Source organism: Doryrhamphus excisus, chromosome 13 (assembly GCF_030265055.1).
Source record: "Doryrhamphus excisus isolate RoL2022-K1 chromosome 13, RoL_Dexc_1.0, whole genome shotgun sequence".
Lineage (NCBI taxonomy): Eukaryota > Metazoa > Chordata > Actinopteri > Syngnathiformes > Syngnathidae > Doryrhamphus > Doryrhamphus excisus.
In genome coordinates this window covers 1,694,345-1,717,527 of record NC_080478.1, presented here as the reverse complement: position 1 = coordinate 1,717,527, position 23,183 = coordinate 1,694,345, and the positions used below count along the sequence as shown (strand labels likewise).

Below are 23,183 nucleotides of genomic sequence, written 5' to 3'. Positions count from 1 at the left end.
CTAAGAATGAATTCTATTTCATTCTTAGAATGGAAACATTCAAATGTTAAACGGCTTTGTTGTCGTTGTTGGTTGGCGCTCTCTCGCTCTCTTTGGGGGAAACGTGACCACATGACCACGTGGAGGTCTGAGCGACCCGTCGTCAGTCAGTGGAAGTAGCGTTCCGACTCCAGAGCCATGACGTACAATGTCTACGCAATGCGACATGTTAGCATACTGCTAATGAGCGACACACGAAGCATCCGGGGAACACTCCTAATCAGCGGGGGTGCTAACGAGACCACAGACGGCTTTTTCTGCTGGGCCTAGCAGAAAGACGACGTGGGTTTTTTTTTTTTTTTTCATGTTTGATTAATTATTTTGGTTCCAATCCATTTCTGCTTCCCCCTTATTTAATTAAAATATCATTTTAAAACATAATTAACTTTTTAATCTGACTGCATGCCAGCGAGTCCACTGCAAATAACGTTCCTTTCTTCCTTCTTCCTATCTTCCTTTCGTCCATCCTTCATTACGCCTTCATTCCTTTGTTTATTTATTCATTCTTATTCTATGCATCTTATTCTCTTATTTTTATTTTGCTATCGCTCCTGTCTTGTCTCGGTTCTTCTATTTTTTGATGAAGTGATTAAGTTTATTATGACATTTTTGCAGAGCTGCTGGAAATGTGAATTTCCCTTGGAGATTAATAACGGATGCGGCGAGCCAGCCTTCCTTCCTTTCTTACTTTCTCCCTTCTTTCCTTTGCTTTCTGTCCTTCCTCTCTCGGGGTATCGGGGAGACGGACGATGCCTGCAGCCTTCTTGTGTAACCTGTTGGTCCCATACAGGTGGGGTGGGGGGGGTAATTTACATTGTAAGTGCAACTTTGAGATTGTGTCATTTCCAAAAAATTACTTTTGTGGTTTGTGTGTGTTTTTAATGATAGCAAGGGGGGGTAAATAGCAATCAGTCAGTGACGCTTTTATTTTGAAAGACAAAAGGGCTGATCCTATTAGGATGATTAAAAAAAAGATGCAATCATCATCTTCATCATCACATCCACACGAATGACTGGCTTTATTTATTTAGTTTGCATGGAAAATAAAGTGAATAAAAGTCCATGACGTCAGAAAGGTTCCTTTCATTAAGAACCAAATTGTCTTTACTGGTTTTTATCCTTCCTCATCCCGTCTCACCTTTAGTCCCCTCAAGGACGTGATTCCATATTTTCAATATCCAAGATGGAACATGAATCAAGCCCCCCCCCACCCACCAAGACTCGTCGGAGGACACACATGAGGACAAGTGAACGAGGTAAAATGTATTGTATTGCGTGTTGCCTCATGTTTACAACATTTTTGGAGACTGGTTTCATTCGGCTTCTAAGGTTTTTCCTTATGGCTATCATAGACCGTTCCCATGTGTTACGGAATTAAAACAACATTCCCATCAAAGATTAAATATTGTTCAATCCATCTAACTCATTAAACATTTTCCTCTTCTCTGAAATTCCCACTTTCTCCCAAATTCCCAAAGACAAATTCTATTAAATGTTGGGAATTCTTACTATTTGCACATTTCTCAAACCATTCCAACACCTAAACCTTCAGGCTATCTATTTTCCACATCCCGAATATTCCCAGCATTTCAGTTCATCCTCAGCTGCTCAGCATTCATTCCCAATTTTCACTCATTTGATGAAGCTATTCCAAGGCGTAAAGGCCAACGTTCCTGCCATGGCGAGATGCCGTGCCTCTCAGGTGTCGTTACAGCGGCTGGTAATTCCCACCCGGTCCGAGCAGGTTTCCATCATGGCTAACAAGGCCGTAAAAGGCACCCCCTCCCCCGCTGCTAATTTCAATATCCCCCCGCTGCTGATGTGCGCTAGCAGAGAGCGTAAGCATGGTGGGAAGGAGACCCCCGAGGGGGAGGCTGCCATGCTGTGGCAGATGCCAGCGCTCGTAAAACATTTTTGCTGTCAGAAAAAAAAGACAAAGCTTCTTTTTGTTGTCCGCTTCAGACCACCAGACCACCACCACATCATTCCGGACCAGCCTGGCATCGGATGTTTCACTCTAGGACCACTGGGCTGCTTTCAAGAATGGCAGTTATTAAAGGGGACCTATTTTCATCTCTTTGTATTGAGTTGTGGACTCCTATAGAGCAGCTACAAACAAAAGCCCAAAAGCCTTCGGTCATGTGATCTCTGACCTCCAAACCACTTTTCATCAGTAGGACTGCTAGTACCATAAACACCTTTTTGCTTTTCTACTTAACTTTGCTAGGATTTTATATGATTTTTTTTATATGAACTATTTATTATCAATAGCTTCCAGGTCATGTCACCTTTGACCTCCAAATTACATTGTATCACTAGGACTAGTCTGCTAGTACCATACACACCCTTTTATTTTTGTACTTAACGTTCCTATGATTTTATATGAATATTTTATATGAACTATTATCAACAGCTTCCAGGTCATGTGACCTATGACCGCCAAACCACTTTGAATCTTTAGTAGAATCTTTAGTACTCCCATGACGGTACCATGCATACTCTTTTGCTTTTCTACTTTCCTAGGATTTTATATGATTTTTTTATATGAACTATTATCAATAGCTTCCAGGTCATGTGACCTTTGACCTCCAAACCACATTGTATCAGTAGGACTAGTCTGCTAGTACCATACACACCCATTTATTTTTGTACTTAACGTTCCTATGATTTATATGAATATTTTATATGAACTATTATCAGTAGCTTCCAGGTCATGTGACCTTTATTTTTACAAGAAAAGTTGTAATATCACAAGCAGTAACACAGAAAGAAGGAAAGCTTTACGAAGAACCGTGATAAGGAGTTCATTTCAAGTTTCAACTGCTCTCGCACTAACAATGTCACATATTCCTTATACAATCATTTATTTCAAGGTAAAAAAAAAAAAAATAACCATGTACATATACGTAGTGTAGAAGTGTCCTGATCTCCCACACCCTCTCAGTCTCTTCCACGGGCAAATTCAAGTTTTTTGGCCATAAAGAGTAGATAGAACATCAAGAGTTACGTCCAAATGTGGGAAACATCTGCCTAAGTATGGGTAGCGTCTTCATTCAACCCAGCTGACACAACATCGAACGCCAGAGTCACGTCTGCTTAAGTATGAGTAACGAACAAAATGGCTGAAAAATGTCTGAATTGCATCTATCAACATCCAGTTTGTGTCTTCTAAAAGACCGAGCTCCGCCCAACGCCTCATCCCAACAGACGGAGGTGCCACACTGCTTGTTTCCAAATGATATTCAGTTGACTATTATTTTGTAATACAGTTTTTCCTTGCCACTTTGCAATCTCCTATTAGTCAAAATATTTGTAATTTGTTCTCCAGCCAGCAGTATCACACAGACAACAAACCAATACTAAATACAATATTAAAAACAATACATAAAGCATCAACATTACACACAATTATTCAGCCTGAACCAAAGAGTTCCTCATCCGATTGGTCCTACATTTATTAACACTGAATCGCCAACCCAAACTCATCATGCAGGACTGACTGAGCCTTCTTCAGAGTCCGCCTGTGGTCATTGAACGTGGTGCCAGCAATTCTGCTGCACATTGAAGTGATGCCCTTGAACCTGTTCCTGTTCTTCGGGGTGAGTAGCCCATACCAGGTGATAAAAGAAAAGGTCAGCACAGACCGGATAAAACAAGAATAAACCATTTCCATAAAAGTGTTATCCAATGTGAAACTGCAAAGCTTCCAGAAACAATACAGCATCCACCTGAGATCGGAATGTGAGCCGGTGGTCCAGCAACGTTCCAAGATATTTATATTGCTTGACCAAGTCAACAGCCAAGTCATTAATGACGACAAGAGAGAAGACAGTAGGATTCGTCCTAATATCTACAATCACGTTCATGGTTAAAACGGACCTGCTACTCCAGTCCATGGTCTCAGACACTACAGGGTCACGATCAGGGTCATCCTATCCCTGCCCCCGCCAAACCTATAAGCAAACTGGAATGGATGCAGATTTGCCTGAACAGCATTCAAAGACTTCACAATTTTCTCTAAAGTTTTCATCACCAGAGAGGTGAGAACCACAGGTCCAAAAGGATTAGGGGCCTTAGGACGGTTCATTTTGGGCAGTGGAGCAATAACAGAATCCTTCCAAACATGAGGAACCTTTTGAAATTGGAAAGCCAACTGAAAAATAAGAGAAAATGTCAACTGGTCCGCACAATTTTGGGAGATCCGATGGCAATACCATCAGGGCCAGGGCTTTTGGTTTCTCGAACACCGTGATAAAAATGTTCAGTTCATTTGCCAGCTCAAGATCAGACTTGTCTTTCTGGGAGATGACACTCTATTTAAGCAGCATCCCCATCGTAGACCTGACCCCCTCCCAGGCTGAGCCGGAGATGAGGAGCTGAGATGAGGAGCCTCTCCACTTTGCAACCTTCGAGTCTTTCCTCACTTGTCTGTCATCCTGGGTCACCTTGGTTAAAACATTCAGTATATTCCGTGGTGTCATGGAGGTTTGTTTTAGAGATCTAGAGATCCTCGGCTGATTTTTTTTGGATAAAAGGAATTTAATTTTTGGGGAATTCCCCAAAGTTTTTGCAGTTTTTAATCAATTCATCCAAATCCACTCAGGCTTCTTTAAACACATCCCAGTCTGTACAGTCCTAACAACGTAGTTCAAGCCCGGACCCTGCCGGGGGCTCCAGACTAACATCCACAGATCCACAGATCCACGCTGACGGACAGTTGAGCAGTTCTCGCCAAGGAGTGAACAGCTCGAGCTGTCAACTGATTTTCCAGCGCAGCTCTTGAAAGCATCGGGGATTGGGGTTTCCCAACGTACTTTAGCAGTCACACCAGCTGGCATCCGTTACGTGAGCATCCGCCACTTCCTGGCATCAACCATACGGGAGCAACAGAAGAACTTGTCATTTTTTTGGTGTCTTTCAAAAAATCCAAACGGTCATCAGAGGACCCGCTTTGAAGACGTTCAAGATGGCACATGACCACGGAACTTTTCGCTTGTAGTTTGATTTGACATATGCTGTTTGTGACACAGGGCTGCACGGTGGATAAGTGGTTAGTGCGCAGACCGCACAGCTAGGAGACCCGAGTTCAATCCCACCCTCGGCCATCTGTGTGTGGAGTTTGCATGTTTTCTCCGGGTACTCACATCTGCAATTCACTGGTTCACACTGCACTGCCCGCACCGGGGCTCGAACACAAGACCTACGCGCTGACCGTTGGGGAAAGAGCCCAGACTGTCGACTCAACCCTTAGCACAGCTCTTAAAGCCGAGGGAGTAAAGCCCTTGGTCATAAAGACGTTATAACACACCCGGTTAGCCAGAGAATAAGAAGATGTAGCAGGAGGGATCAGTATTGCCAACATAGCAACGTGGTGTTGACATTTCGGGACCCGTCTAGATACTCTTTGTCATGAAGCAACTAGCGACAAATCTCGTGAAGAGACTGTTGGAGATTGTCGAAGAGATGCGGCCGAGTGGTTAGCGCGCAGGCCACACAGCTAGGAGACCCAAGTTCGATTCCACCCTCTGCCATCTCTGTGTGGAGTTTCCATGTGTGGGTTTTCTCCGGGTACTCCGGTTTCCTCCCACATTCCAAAAACATGCTAGGTTAATTAGCCACTCCAAATTGTCCATAGGTATGAATGTGAGTGTGAATGGTTGTTTGTCTATATGTGCCCTGGGATTGGCTGGCCACCAGTCCAGGGTGGACCCCGCCTCTCGCCCCAAGACAGCTGGGATAGGCTCCAGCACCCCCCGCGACCCTGGTGAGGATAAGCGGTAGACAATAAATGAATGAACGTTTGTGACATCAGTCCTGGTACTTTTCTGACACACAACTCGTATGTGCACATTTGACTTCTTGGACAATTATGTCCAAGTTTCCTTAGTTTGAAGTTTGAAGTTTAGCATTTTGTTCCCAAAATGAAGAAAACGGTGGTGTCAAAGCTGAGGTTCGTATTGATGACGGTTATTATGGCGTACCATTACACCCATAATAAATAAAATAGTAAGAATACCAATAAAATGGTGGCATTCAATAAAGTCACTGATATGCTAACACTCTAGCTTGCCTTTGGCTTTGGGGGCGGAGCTTTATCGATTTTCCATACAAGTGATTCCTCATCATATTTCCAAGACAATATTCTTCCTTTTCCTCCTTCTTCTTTATCCTCTTTCTTCTTCTTCCTCCTCCTCCTCTGCAGCATCATCATCATCATCATCAAACACTGGTCAAAGCGGAATAATTGTCAATGAATATTTAACAAGGTTTCAGATGGAGGATAGACATCAACCCCTCGTACACACACACACACACACACACACACAGCGAGGTTAGCGATGCGGCGTGGTCAATGGTGCGTTCAGCTGCCAGTGGATTGGCGAGGTTGTGGGGGGGGGGGGGGGGGGGGGGATGATGAAGTGCAGAATAAATACTAAATAAACACCCTCTGAGTCGCTCCACATACTGTATGTAACCACCGTCTCCGTTGGCGGACATTTTGTGTCCTCCTCTAAGTGGACGGCGTTCAAGGTCGTGACATTGGCATCAGGTGGAAATGTCACATGTCCAGTAGCCAATGGGATATGAATTCAACCAGAGTGAAAGACTACTTAGCTGCTGGATAGTTGATGAACTTGCTCGGTGTTAGCACCGATGCGTTTAAGAAACGTCGTAAAACTGAGACGTAAAGGAAGCAAAAAGAGTCACTAAAACGGAATGAGGAGAGAAGACAACACTGACCATTCCTGAAAGACATAAACGTGTCGGTGGTGTTTTCTACTGGAACTTCTTTACTTTACCTTTCCTTCTCTGACACTCAGGTCCAATTAGGCTGCACTCATTTGCATTTTCCTTCTTTTGTGTGTCAAATAACCAGAACCAAAGACTGCACCCAAAGGCGACATCTCAAATCATAAATAATATCAAACACAACACACTTCCTGTTCTGTGGTGGAAGTCAAAGACATTTTAGTACTTGCGAGGTCGCTGAATGTGTGGAAGTGGTCAATTAGAGGAAAACCATAACCAATACTTTAGTGTTGCCGTGCCCTGCAGACACGTATAGAAGTAGTAGTATATTATAGTAGTAATCCCTCATTTACTGTACTGGTTGCAGGCCTGACCATGACGAGTGAATACTTCCATACTTAGCGCATACAAAACCTGTTTACGACCTTGTAAATACAGTTTTTAGCATTATTAGAGCCCTCCAGACATGAGCTAACATCCCTATAGTCACCTTAACACTGCTATTTTAGTAGACATAATAAGAGCAAATAAGCCGCTTAAGACTTCACCAGGACTCATTTTTGTGTGTGTTGCTATAAACGGAGCTGAGTGGCAAACAGGAAGTGACGCCACTGGGCTCAGAGTTGATTCTTTTCATTCTAACCTGCAATAAAAGCCTGTTGTTCTGGTGGCGTGTCTCACCGAACATTACAGTAACCAGTGCAGAATACTACATATCATTCACGGCATCATTGAACGCATCGTCTGAATGCCTTATACACTGTATATGTATTTGGTAATGGTAATGGTAATGGTAATGGTAATGGTTTTATTTCATTTGAACATGCATCAGATTCCAATTGAGTGCATCCCATAATCAGTTCCCAGTTCCACATGTCCAAAAGGAGTAGGAAGAAGCAAAGCTTATTAAATCCTACCCCTCCATCTGGTACTTTTACAATCACTAACTGTTACATTTGTTCACTTCCTGCTTTCATAATATAGTTTAAGGTTTTTTTTAGTTTTTTTTTAATAAAGTACTCGCTGATATGAGCATCCAATGCCATAATGGTTACCATAGTAACCGTCAATATAGTGATATATATAGCACATCATGACTGGTTCAAGACTCTTCATCCTTGGATTTATCCTTGTATTTTTCTTATGCTCAAAAGTTATTGACAAAAAAGTGTACAATTTGCTTGAATATGCATATTTTTGACCAATACTAGGCAGTATTCAACCATGAAACTGCATTATTTATTCATGAAGCTGTGACATCTGAACCCCAAAGCGGCGAGGAACAACGCTAGGTGTTTTTTTTATGATGTTATTGTGATTTGTCAGGTTGTAAGTCAGTGGCACCCAAGGTGGGAGTCATTTAAAAATTCCAAAAATCACAAATAATGTATCAATAGATGTCACAAGAGAAACTAGAAATGTTAATAATAATAACATTGACATAGAGAACATAGACTAGCAAGTGAATGTCTTGGATTTTTTGTCATATGCCGCTTTCAGAGTTGTTGACCACTTCCCCCCACAGAGCGTTCCAAAGCAAGGTGCACGGCCCGGTTCGGGAATGTTGAGCTTCCTCGCAGCTTGTCTCATTGTAATCAGCAGCCCTCACAGCCAATCTGCTGCCCATAAAAACGTCTGCTGGCGGATGACAAACGGCCTGTAGAATTACCTTATCTGCCCGTGATTTAGTGTTCCTCTCAGGTGGAGACAAAACAGCCTCCACACCTCCAACACGCCATCTTTCCATCCACTCATCCATCCAGCCTTTTTATCACTCCTCCATCATCTTGCCCTCCTTCCCATCAGCGTATTCATCTTCTGCTTTCATCCTCTTCCGCCTTTCATTCAGCAGACATTTACATGCGCGCTTTAGAGGAGCTGGCGCCGACATTAACGCCCTCATTGGACTACTTGTGATGTACACACCGGTGACCCACACTTTTACATGCTTACAGGAGGTCTACGTGCCGGTTGGGTTCCTTTAAGGAACTTCTACTGTACCTCACACTGTACGCACGACGCATGAAGGACTGTACATGGAAATAGAGGAACTTTGAGTAAGTCATGCACGCTTTTATTTCATCACCTGTGGACTACTGTACTGTACTGTACTGTACTGTACTGTACTGTACTGTACTGTACTGTACTGTACTGTACTGTACTGTACTTTACTCTGGAATCAGCCCAAAGTCTCTCTCCCGCTTACAGTTAGTCCACAACTCTGCGGCACGGCTTTTAACAGGAACCAAAAAGGGGGGCACATCACCCCAATTCTGGCCTCCCTCCATTGGTTGCCTGTTCGCTTTTAAGATTTAAGATTTGATTGTTTGTTTTTAAGGCCTTGAATGGGCTGACCCCTAAATACATCTCGGACCTCATCCTAATTTACTCTCCAGTGCGGTCACTGAGGTCCGAGGACCAGCTCCACCTTGTGGTGCCCAAGACGAGACTTAAAACCTTTTCTGTGGTTGACCCCAAGCTATGGAAGTCTCTCCCCTCCCAACATCGAAAGCTTTAAGTCTTGTCTTAAAACACACTTTTATTCTCTGGCTTTTAACTCGGAGTTAGTCATATGGTCCTGGGTCTTTTAGTTCTTTCTTTTTATTTTTTTATACTTTTATTGCTTTGATTCTTGTTTTTAATATTTTAATATCTATTTTATTTCTTATTTCATCTTTTAGTTTTGGATTCAATTCAATTTGTACCTTTATTTATTGTATAAAGGTACGTGCATGCGTGGGTTTTCTCCGGGTACTCCGGTTTCCTCCCACATTCCAAAAACATGCTAGGTTAATTAGCCACTCCAAATTGTCCATGGGTATGAATGTGAGTGTGAATGGTTGTTTGTCTATATGTGCCCTGGGATTGGCTGGCCACCAGTCCAGGGTGGACCCCACCTCTCGTCTTTAGTCAGCTGGGATAGGCTCCAGCAGTGAGGAAAAAGCGGTAGAAAATGAATGAATGAATTTGACTAGTCTGTGCAGCACTTATAAAGGAAACTTATAAAGTTTATAAAATGTTTTATATAAATCAAGTGGATTGGATAAAAAGAAGAATAGGAATGGAATCATAGTGAATGAATCCTAAAAACGGGAACAACTCCATACTTTTCTTTAACCTTGCATGCTGGAAAGGGTTGCAAGACAACCACAAGCATGAACGTAATGAAGGTAAGGAGTTGTTCTGCTCAGGAGACCAGAAGCAGGTTGTGGATACATGGGGGAAAAAACTGCCAAAGTGGAAAAAATCCTGTTGTACTTCCTTTGTGTACCAATATGTGACTGTGTACTTTTTGCCTATGTATTCTTTTGCCACGTGCACATACATAACTAGTGTTTTATTATGGGCGTGTTTCCATAACTATGAAACGTTGGCTAACCAACGATCAGCGGTGCATTCACTTACTGGCTTGCTTTGACACAATATTTACCTCCTGATGACACAGCATCAGGAGCAACTGGAGCTTCAGTATCTTGCCCAAGGGTACTTTGGCATAATCGCACTAAACTCCATAATATTGCACTACCAGACAAGACGGGGGCGTACGGCTCGTGATGACCCCAGAACTATGACGGGGTTCTGGAATTATGACAATCCAGTGCTGCAATTTTGTGGCCGACTCGAAATCAGACCCTCCAGTCGCTCAGGGTAGATCATATTTTTATTTCTGACGCTCCAAATATGTTGAGATGATTCTCTCGCTCTCTGTCGTCCGTCATTGGACTTTCACCTCCTCCTCGCTACAACGACCACGGCCGTGCATGAAGTGCGACTTCGCTCCTGCCTTTCATTCATTCATTCATTTTCTACCGCTTATCCTCACAAGGGTGGCAGGGGGTGCTGGAGCCTATCACAGCTGACTATGGGTTAGAGGCGGGGTCCACCCTGGACTGGTGGCCAGCCAATCCCAGGGCACATATAGACAAACAATCATTCACACTCACATTCATACCTATGGACAATTTGGAGTGGCTAATTAACCTAGCATGTTTTTGGAATGTGGGAGGAAACCGGAGTACCCGGAGAAAACCCACGCATGCACGGGGAGAACATGCAAACTCCACACAGAGATGGCCGAGGGTGGAATTGAACTCGCGTCTCCTAGCTGTGAGGCCTGCGCATTAACCACTCATCCACCTCATCCATCCACTCATATTTTCTGCATATCACAGAATCTGCATATCTTCTGCGTATTCATCATAAAATGATGTTTGCACGTGTTTTTAGCATGCTAACCTTTAGCAGACCAGGCCCTTCGTCTTCTTCTTCTGAGTGAATACGTATTTTATGGGGTGATTCAAATGTTGTCGATATCGCTCTGCCGAGCCGTTGCAATTCAAATTAAAAAGGAGAGAAGAAGAAGGTAAATATTGTGATGGTCATTTTTCAGCCCAGTCATGGATCAGGGACATCGCTAGCTACACCGCTAACATCGGCACAGCCAGGAACTACGAAGTACACCCTCCTCTAGTTGAAGTGATGGTAACAATCACGACTCCTTGGCCGTTTTTATTCAACATCCAGACTTCTTTGATAGACCGTGTGTGTGTGTGTGTGTGTGTGTGTGTGTGTGTGTGTGTGTGTGTGTGTTGTTTGAATACAAATAAGTTAAACAATGTTGAAATGTGTTTTTGATTGTGTGGCTTTGAGAGCGGCGTGATGCACGGTGTAATTGAGTGGCCAGGAGGAAGGTGTATGTATGTGTGTGTGTGTGTGTGTGTTTGCACGTGAGAATACGTGCACGTACACATGCACAGACGCACATCCGTGGCCGTACGTGCAAGCTTGTGTTATGCTGGCAAAAGCGTGTGTGTTTTTTATTATTATTATTATTATTATTATTATAGTGGGCTGAATGATTTCTCCACGCTCCAAATGAAAAATAAATGGAAGCCAATGTTTTTGTCCCACCCACTCCCACACAAACTAAATCCACACTAAAGTTTAAAGAAAAGGAGTTAACCACGTCCATTGTAACACATAGAGTATCAAAATGGGCCTCATTATAAGGCCGGGCTATATAAGTGTAGGGTGTAATCCATCCGTCCATCCGTCCATCCGTCCATCCATCCATCCATCCGTCCGTCCATCTGTCCATCCATCCGTCCATCCGTCCATCCATCTGTCCATCCATCCGTCCATCCATCTGTCCATCCATCATACGTCCGTCCATCCATCTGTCCATCCATCCGTCCACCCATCCATCCATCTATCTGTCCGTCCATCCGTCTGTCCATCCATCCATCCATCCATCTGTCCATCTGTCCGTCCGTCCATCCATCTGTCCATCCATCATACGTCTGTCCATCCATCTGTCCATCCATCCGTCCACCCATCCATCCATCTATTCATCCATCCATCTGTCCGTCCATCCGTCCATCCATCTGTCCATCCGTCCATCCGTCCATCCATCTGTCCATCCATCCGTCCATCCGTTCATCCATCTGTCCATCCATCATATATCCGTCCATCCATCTGTCCATCCATCCGTCCACCCATCCATCCATCTATCCGTCCGTCCATCCATCCATCTGTCCATCCGTCCATCCATCCATCTGTCCATCCATCATACGTCTGTCCATCCATCTGTCCATCCATCCATCCACCCATCCATCCATCTATTCATCCATCCATCTGTCCGTCCATCCATCTGTCCATCCATCATACGTCCGTCCATCCATCCGTCCACCCATCCATCCATCTATTCGTCCATCCGTCCATCCATCCATCATACGTCCGTCCATCCATCCGTCCACCCATCCATCCATCCATCTATTCGTCCATCCGTCCGTCCATCCATCCGTCCATCCATCCATCCATCCATCCATCTGTCCATCCATCCGCCCTTCCATCCATCCATCCATCCGTCTGTTCATCCATCCATCTGTCTGTCTGTCCATCTATCATCCATCTGTCCATCCATTCATCCATCTATCTATCTGTCCATCCTTCCATCCATCCATCCATCTATCTATCCGTCCTTCCATCCATCCATCCATCTATCTATCCGTCCATCTGTCCGTCCATCCATCCATCATCCATCCATCCATCCATACATCTGTCTGTCCATCCATCTGTCCGTCCATCCATCCATCCATCCATCCACCATTCCTTTTGTCCATCCATCCATCCATACCACTCCACCACGTAAAGACGTAATTCTCATCTGTTATCATTAAGAAGAATGCAAAGGATATTTTAGGATATCTTGGCACCGACTCTCTTCTTCTCCTTGGAAGTTAGCCGACATTTAGCTTGGATGATTCTATTCTATCTGACTCATCCTAACATTTCATAAACCTTCATGATAACCTTCTCACAAGTGGAGATAACCAACAGGTAAGGGGAGCTGAAATCTATTTAATAGGCGGTCCTTGAGGCCTCTGGTAGGTCTAATCTATGTGGACCCGTTTAACCAACAGGTAGCACCATGTGCTTTGTGCGTCAACTTCCTGTTGTCATTGTTGTTCACACCACGAGGGCGAGGTCAGTGTTGATAAACTGAACGCTTCTCAAGCTCACCTCAATAAAGACTAAGTTGCTTAAGTGGCAACATGGAGCCCTCCTGCTCCATCTTCTTATTCTCTGACAGATCAGGTGCTTATGAGAGTAACAACCAGCTAGGTCCCGTTCTACAAGCGTTATGAGAAATGGTACTGCCTAATGTATGCATTTACAAAATGGACGAATGTACGGGAAATACTGGTTTTGGTTTGGTTGGTATTTAACGAGCAAACTGGTTCTCGGATTCTTGGATCCATTCCTCCCTCGAGCGGCACAACTCGGAACAAGTTCATCATGGTGTCACCAGCCAGTTAGTTGATGATTATTATAGCTCGTAGATTCATGTCCGTGAAACAAAAGACGCAAGATGTCGGCGATGTTCAAGAACAAACACGAAGCGATGACACGCTTAATTAAAAACTTTCCATGGCGTTGGATGAGAAAGGATGGGTAAACTTTCATCATGGCGTCATGCGTCGACTCTCGTTAAACGGGCGACAACTTTCATCAAACTGTCGCGGTGTTTAACAAGCCGGAGTGACACGCAAAAAAAAAAAAAAAACACTTTAGACTTTTACCATCCACGTAATTAAATATTTGAAAAATATCAGGAATGGGAAATTAAAAAGCTCAGCACCGCTATCGCTTTGTTAGCTCTCAGAGAGCATTAAGAACGTCACACCGCCGCCGGCAAACATACACGAAGAACACCCCCCCCCCCCTTAAAAAAAATAAATATATATATATATATATACACAGTACATATAAATGAATTCCATTTTGGAGCGCTTCCTCGTGTTAATACCTGAAGCACGCTACCGCCATCCTTAATTATTTCTTATTGCTACGGACGCTATTTGCATATTTCATTTAGCTGTTGTGACAGGGTGGGGGGGGGGGTCGGGGGGGTCTTTTTTTCACAAATATTTCTCACAATGTAAAATAAAAGGCGGACGTCTTTCAGGCCGATTCTACCGACACGTTTCTGGGATTGGTCACGTGATCTCGAAATGATGAGACAGATTGTCAGGTTAGCGTAGCAGGCCTCGGTACGCATCAACAACAAGTTTGTGGCCCCAAAAAGTTTTGCTAGCACACACAAAGAAAAGCCAAGTTGGATCAAGTTAGTTAGCGGAACCACGTTAGCGACGCCATGGAGAAAAACATCTTTGCAGGGGAGGGTTTAACATGTCAACTGCTCTGATGTTTAATGCATCAGCTTCATGCCCATCATGCCGTGTGTGTGTGTGTGTGTGTGTACATGCAAGTGTGTACATGTGTGTGTGTGAGAGACGCTAAAGCCGGCGGCTGCAAACACACTCCGATGGCTTCCAAATGACCGCGACTTAAACACGGATTAACACCAACGCCAACTTGAATGTTAAACGGTGGAGCCGTGCGGTGGCGAGCAGGACCACGCGTCTGATTGGTTGGAGCAGGTATCACGCATACGGCCGACGCCGCCTCATCTACTCAACAAGCCGCTAAGAACCTCAGGACAACGTTTTCATCACTCGCAGGCGCCAATGCTTACATCCTTACGTCCTTACATCCTTACGTCCTTACATCCTTACAGCCTTACATCCTTACGTCCTTACGTCCTTACATCCTTACGTCCTTACGTCCTTATGTCCTTACGTCCTTACGTCCTTTCTATCTGACAACCTGCATCTTTGTCACATCCTCATCACGCTACTCAACCGCATCCTCCTCCTCATCCTCCTCATGCACTTATGCTCTCCTTCTTCATCCTCAACATTCTTAGCCTCCTCATTCCCTTCATCATCTTCCTAGCCTCCTCATCCCTTAGCCTCCTCATTCCCTTCATCGTCTTCATATCCTCCTCATCCGTTAGCCTCCTCATTCCCTTCATCGTCTTCATATCCTCCTCATCCCTTAGCCTCCTCATAATCTTCATATCCTCCTCATCCCTTAGCCTCCTCATAATCTTCATATCCTCCTCATTCCTTAGCCTCCTCATAATCTTCATATCCTCCTCATCCCTTAGCCTCCTCATAATCTTCATATCCTCCTCATCCCTTAGCCTCCTCATAATCTTCATATCCTCCTCATTCCTTAGCCTCCTCAGCCTCCTCATAATCTTCATATCCTCCTCATTTCTTAGCCTCCTCATTCCCTTCATCGTCTTCATAGCCTCCTCATCCCTCAGCCTCCTCATTCCCTTCATCATCTTCCTAGCCTCCTCATTCTCCTCATAATCTTCAAATCCTCCTCATTCCTTAGCCTCCTCATTCCCTTCATCATCTTCCTATCCTCCTCATTTCTTAGCCTCCTCATTCCCTTCATCATCTTCCTATCCTCCTAATTCCTTCACCTCCTCATTCCCTTCATCGTCTTCATAGCCTCCTCATTTCTTAGCCTCCTCATTCTCTTCATCATCTTCCTAGCCTCCTAATTCCTTCACCTCCTCATTCCCTTCATCATCTTCATATCCTCCTCATTCCTTAGCCTCCTCATTCCCTTCATCATCTTCCTAGCCTCCTCATTCTCCTCATAATCTTCAAATCCTCCTCATTCCTTAGCCTCCTCATTCCCTTCATCATCTTCCTATCCTCCTCATTTCTTAGCCTCCTCATTCCCTTCATCATCTTCCTAGCCTCCTAATTCCTTCACCTCCTCATTCCCTTCATCATCTTCTTATCCTCCTCATCCCTCAGCCTCCTCATTCCCTTCATCATCTTCCTAGCCTCCTCATTTCTTAGCCTCCTCATTCCCTTCATCATCTTCCTATCCTCCTCATTTCTTAGCCTCCTCATTCCCTTCATCATCTTCCTATCCTCCTCATCTCTCAGCCTCCTCAGCCTCCTCATAATCTTCATAGCCTCCTCATTCCTTAGCTTCCTCATTCCCTTCATCATCTTCCTATCCTCCTCATCCCTCAGCCTCCTCATCATCCTCCTCCACATCATCCTGGTCCCCTCATCCTCACCATACCACCATACCACCATACACAGTAGGTGAAATGTTACAAACTGCAGTTCTTCCCACAGCCTTGAACGCAACATCCATGTCTTGTTTCCTGCTTGACCTCCTTCTTTCCTTTCCTCTTTTTCCTCCTCTTCACCTTCATCCACACACACACACACACCTGACACACACACCTGACACACACACACACACCTGACACACACACCTGACACACACACACACACCTGACACACACACATACACACATACAGGTCTTTGTGGTCTGTGGGGTGAAATAGAAGCCTGAGGCCAACAAGCTGTCTCCACCAGCTACACTGATAAGAAACACACACACACACACACACACACACATAGTTGTCACACAAGTGCCAACAGTCACAATCACACTTGTACCTCAGCCACACACACACACACACACACACACACACACATTATTTAAGTACACCAAGTGTACGTGAAATACTACCCATGGGATCACTTATCACGTCTTACTTTAATATTTGCTGCTCTTCTTCTACAAATACACACACACACACACACACCATAAGTGTGTAACAATATTACACACTTATGACATCACATACGTGTGTGTGTGTGTGTATTTAGTTGAGCTTCTCTAACAGGATTTGAGTACTGCGTGTCCAAAAGAACATCTAATCCCCCAGCCCCCTTCCACCCCCTCCATCCCCCTCCGCCATTCTCAACAGGTGGGTCATGACCCTAAAATGGGTCGCCCAGTAGTGTAATGACCAAATGTATGCGAACGCCTTCAAAAGTTAGCGGCCACTCGGCAGACTCGAACCGCTGCAAACCGTCTTATTACCGTCCATCCACTTTCTGGGACGCTGATCCTCATTGGGGGGGTGGGGGTATGCTGGAGCCTATCCCAGCTGACTTTGGGGGAGAGGCGGGGCGCATTCTTGACTGGGATCTAATACATTACTATTACTATCATTATTATTATTATTAAAATACACACAGTACAGTACAGTACAGTACATAAGTGGGACCCTGACAGTGTTCTAGTAAGAAGTACATTATAAACAAAGTATATACTATATAGAGTGTAGTTCCACAACCATATAAATATCATCATTTGTCTGGAGCTGGAGCTGATCCCATTGGCCGGACACCATGTGCAAGATCTCCCTGAACAACAAGAGTCCTGAACAACAGGAGAGGTTTCAGGAATGATGGAATATCGGGATCAGAGCGTTCCGGAACGAGCTACTACAAAAACTGGTAGAAGCTCTCAATTCATCTCAGTTAAGTCATTTTTCTTAACGTCACTTTTTTAGCATGTTTTTCTTTAATGAAACTTATAAAATATTAAATATTTTAAAGATGAAATATTTTTAAATATTAAAAGAGAAAAAAAATCCAAATCTACATGGCACTGTGTGAAAAGCGATTCTTTAATCTATCATTCTGGAAAAGGTTATATAGCTGTTTCTAAAGCTTCGGGACTCCAGCCAACCACAGTGAGAGCCATTACACACAAATATCGAAAACACGGAACCTTCCCAGAAGTGGCCCGCCAACCAAAATTCCCCCAAAAGCACAGCAAGAACCCATCCAAGAGGTCACAAAAGACCCCACAACAACATGAAAAGAACCGCAGGCTTCACTTGCCTCAGTTAAGATCAGATATTTGTCTGTCAAGGCTCATGGAAGGAAGTTTTGTTCCATATTTGTCAACTTTGTGGACTTAAAAGTGGACTTGTGAGACGCATCAGCAGGACATCTTTGTCTAACGAGATGTCTTCTAACGAGATGTTTGCATCCTTCCGGTCTCACATGTCAAAGATTCCATGGGGAGTATTCCTCCTGGTCTTCATGAGACTTCATGAAACATGAGACACTTTCATGACATCTGAGTGATGAAACCCGAGAGAAAGATTCCATCTCTGCAGCGCTAACGTATATCTATCCTCCATCTGGGTGTGTGTGTGTGTGTGTGTGTGTGTGTGTGTGTGTGCGTGTGCGGAAGACTCAGTGTGCTCCTGTGTAATGTGACAGACAAATCCCACTAAGCTGTTAAATATTACACTACTTTGGCACTCGCATTAAACACCTCTCTACCTCTCTTGTGCGCTCTCCTTTCTCACACACACACACACACACACGTGCACACACACACACACACGTGCACACGCAATCTTCAATATGCAACAAAACACTACAGATGTCACTTGACAATCCTCACACATGCACAACAAATCCTTAAAATGCGGCGACACACCGCAGTCGTCTCATAACACTGTGCAAAAGGTGTGCGTGTGTGTGTGTGTGTGTGTGTGTGCGTGTGTGTGTGTGTGTGTGTGCGTGTGTGTGCGTGTCCTAATCCCCAGCGCCGGTGGTCTTGTCAGAGCGTTATATTTGCTGCTATCAGTGTATCTTCTCCTCTCCGCCTAATCCCAGCACCCCGACTGTGATATTTCCTGACATTTACATGAAGCAGCTCTCCACACTCACAAGAGACCAGGATCAGGACGAGGACGACGACGACGACGAGGACGAGGACGAGGGAGAAGAGCAGGAGGAGGGGGAGGAGGAGGACGAGGAGGAGGAAGGAGGAAGGAGGAAGGAGGTGGACAAAGAAATGGAAGGTGGAGGAAAGACAGTAGATGATAGAATGGACAAATGGATGAATGAACACATGAGTGAACGGATGAATGAACAATGGATGGATGGATGACGGATGGACAAATTCAATAATTAACACGAGTGGATGAATGAATGAATGAATGAATGAATGGATACACCAATGACTGAATGGATGGATGGATGGATTAAAGGCAAGATAAACAAAGGAAAGACTGAATGAATGAATGAATGGATTAAAGGCGAGATAAACAAAGGAAAGACTGAACATATGAATGAATGAATGAATGGGTGGATGGATGGATGGATGGATGCATTAAAGGCGAGATAAACAAAGGAAAGACTGACCATATGAATGAATGAATGGATTAAAGGTGAGATAAACAAAGGAAAGACTGACCATATGAATGAATGAATGGATTAAAGGCGAGATAAACAAAGGAAAGACTGACCATATGAATGAATGAATGAATGAATGGATTAAAGGCAAGATAAACAAAGAAAAGACTGAACAAATGAATGAATGAATCAATCAATGAATGGATGGATGAATTAAAGGCGAGATAAACAAAACAAAACAAAAGATAGACTGAACATATGAATGAATGAATGAATGAATGAATGGATGGATGAATCAAAGGCGAGATAAACAAAAGAAAGACTGAAAATATGAATGAATGAATGAATTAATGAATTAAAGGCGAGATAAACAAAAGTAAGACTGAACATATGAATGATTAAATGAATGAATGAATGAATGAATTAAGGGCGAGATAAACAAAGGAAAGACTGAACAAATGAATGAATGAATGGATTAAAGGCATGATAAACAAAGACTGAACATATGAATGAATGAATGAATGAATCAATGAATGATTGAATGAATCAATGAATGAATGGATGGATGAATTAAAGGTGAGATAATCAAAAGTAAGACTGAACATATGAATGAATGAATGAATGAATGAACGAACGAATGAATGAATGGATGAATTAAAGGCGAGATAAACAAAACAAAACAAAAGAAAGACTGACCATATGAATGAATGAATGAATGAATGAATGAATGAATGAATGAATGAATCAAAGGCAAGATAAACAAAAGAAACACTGAACATACGAACAAACGAATGAATGAACGGGTGAACGAATGAATGATTGACGAAATGAATGGATGAACGGACAGACTAATTCCCGAGTGGACAGATGAATGAAGGACGGACGAATGAACGAATGAACGAATGAATGATGCATGAATATGCTATTTTTTTCCTGTTGCTGCGTCTTGGCCAGCGATGAATGTCTTCGTGTTACAGCGCCACCTGCAGCCGTGGCGTCCCGTTAGCAGCGGCGTACCGCGGGTACGTGCGTATGTGCGTCCGCGTGGTATAGACGCGCGTACGCCGTATTTGCTCCACGTGTGCACGTCTTAATTGCAGCAAAAGTGAAGATGAGATAATGAATTATTGATACAAGTTGGTATTTAATCTCTAGTAATGATCTGCTGCTAATAAATATTGTACGAGCCGTCATCATGTGATACTTTCATTCCCATTTGCCCTTTAGTTTGCCCTTTATTCAAGGTCACATTCATTTAAACACACACTCACACACGTTGCTGTGCATTGACAACCACGCTTACATTGCCCTTGGGCGACCTTGCACACACACACACACACACACACACTAATTACACGTGCATGTCATTAAGAGCATGTAATGAAGACACAGTAAAGACACATTGAGGACTTTTATGTCCTCAATGAGGATGAGGAGGAGGAGGAGGAGGAGGATGAGGAGGAGGAGGAGGAAAAATGTGATGGACGAGCAGACAGGAATAAAAAAAAAAAACCTCCAAAAAGCCAAAGAAGCCAAACAGGAAGTAATAAAAAGCCCAACTGAGTACTTTTACCTGGAGGTGGTCTGCTGGAAATAGAGCCTGCTGATTGGCTAGCAGCTCCCCCGAGGGCTCTTTTGATTGGTTGGGGTCGAAGAGGCGGGTCTGGATGCAGCGGAGAGTGTTGAGCATCCAGCCGTGTTGGCGGCGGATCTGGAGCTGGAGCTGATCCCATTGGCCGGACACCATGTGCAAGATCTCCCCGAGTCCTGAACAACAGGAGAGGTTTCAGGAATGATGGAATATCGGGATCAGAGCATTCCGGAACGAGCTGCTACAAAAACCGGTAGAAGCTCTCAGTTCATCTCAGTTAAGTCATTTTTCTTAACGTCACTTTTTTAGCATGTTTTTCTTTAATGAAACTTATAAAATATTTTTAAAGATGAAATATTTTTAAATATTAAAAGAGAAAAAAAATCCAAATCTACATGGCACTCTGGAAAAGGTTATAGAGCTGTTTCTAAAGCTTCGGGACTCCAGCCAACCACAGTGAGAGCCACTACACACAAACAGCAAAAATACGGAACCTTCCCAGAAGTGGCCCGCCAACCAAAATTCCTCCAAAAGCACAGCAAGAACCCATCCAAGAGGTCACAAAAGACCCCACAACAACATGAAAAGAACCGCAGGCTTCACTTGCCTCAGTTAAGGTCAGGTATTTGTATTACCCCAATTAATTCCATCCATTTCTATGCTTTATCCTCAATAGGGTCGCGGGTATGCTGGAGCCTATCCCAGGGTACACCCGGACTGGTTGCCAGGCCGATCACAAGCCAAAATAAGAAATATTACATATAATATAGTTTGTATTCAACCACAAAAAATGACTTTGTATGGAGGCATGACTGTATTCCTGATTGTACTACCACATTCCCTACATGATCCGTCCCAAGTTCCCCATTAAACGCTGATATTCCCAATTCTACTCCCACGTCCGCCGCTATTCCGCTTCCATGTTAAAGCCACGTGTCTTTCAACCACGTTCCTGTCTGAAGGTCATTGTGTTAATCCAAACATTAATAATGAATGGAATATGTGTGTGTGTGTGTGTGTGTGTGTGTGTGTGTGTGTGTGTGTGTGTGTGTGTGTGTGCGCACCTGATTGCTGGGCAGGAACGGTGGCGAGGAGCGCTCCGCCAACCTCCATGATGTTCTCTTTGAGAGCGCCGTGACTGTCCACGTTGAGTTTGAACGTCTGAAAGGACAAGAAGTACGTCATGTTGGTGTCCCCCCGCAATGCCAGGCTTGTAACAACAACAACAACGTGGTACAACTTCACACGTGGAGGAGAAGAGAAGGGGGGAGGAAGATGTTGCAGTGCGAGCTGAAGGATACAAGAAGATGGCGAGAGGTGATGAGAACGACAAAGCAGCGAAGTTAAAAACGTACAAGAGGATCAAGTAGCTAAAAAGAATGAAATAGATGCTGATGGACGGAGGCAGCCAGTCGCCTCGGGCAACGCTCAAAACACTTCACTCTCATCTAGACGCCCTTTTTTATCTCTGATAGCTGGGTGTGTGTGTGTGTGTGTGTGTGTGTGTGTGTGTGTGTGTACAGATGAAGCGTGACCTCTTAAAATGCAGTAATTGTAATTTAATGATGGAAGTCATTCCAATTCCATTATTTCATTCTGACCTCCTGACTCTCTGGGATTTTTTTTGTTGTTGTTTTGGTGCTTTTCTACGAGGTCAGGCATTTTTTGGAATGTATTTTATTAGTGCCGAACAACTTATTAGAGTTTATTGGTTTATTTCATATTTATTTTATTTTTTATTTCTATTTTTAATGCATTTTACTGGTGGTGTACAGGCTTTTAAATATATTTTTTTGTATTTTATTGTTGGTATGCACGTTTTTTAATGTATTGCATACACATTTTTTTAAATGTATTTCATTGGTGGTATAAAAGTTTTTAATATATTTTAAGTATGGGGACAAAACGTATATAATACATATACAGTAAACCTCGGATATATCGGATTCAATTGTTCCCGCTGGTTTTGTCCGATATAAGCGAAATCCGTTATATGCGTATACCGGAAAATGTCCGTTTTACGCATATATGGGATTTATATCCGGTATATGCGTAAATGGGATTTTATCCGTTATAAAAAGGCACTTCCTTGACTATGTTTCCAATGTACCTGGACGCGCAGGCAACGCTGCAAACGCTGCAAATGACGTCGTATAGCGGCCTGTCACCATTCGGCGAATCGGAGCGCCACGATGCGGCCATCCGATATCTGCGAGGGAAATTTCATGGAAATGCATTGGAACGGGACTGGAGATTTTGTCCGAAATAGGCGAAATCCGTTATAAAAAATCCGATATATGCAATGAATTTTTATTGGAAATGCATTACAGAAAAATCGGTTCTTTTTTATCTGTCCGTTGTGAGCGAATTTCCGATACATCCGAGTCCGATATATCCGAGGTTTACT

General features: G+C 43.6%; 1 protein-coding gene across 9 annotated transcripts in view; it reads right to left on the bottom strand.

Moving 5' to 3' along the window:
• LOC131140205 (A-kinase anchor protein 6-like) overlaps positions 1–23,183 on the bottom strand; it is a 94,056-nt gene that overhangs the window by 45,866 nt on the left and 25,007 nt on the right. For all 9 annotated transcript variants that reach the window (XM_058090410.1, XM_058090415.1, XM_058090414.1 and 6 more), the window contains 2 exons: positions 21,841–21,937; positions 20,759–20,952 (listed from right to left, as the gene is read on the bottom strand). In XM_058090410.1, coding sequence (XP_057946393.1) covers positions 20,759–20,952; positions 21,841–21,937 — 291 coding nt within the window. The remainder of the gene's footprint in view (positions 1–20,758; positions 20,953–21,840; positions 21,938–23,183) is intronic.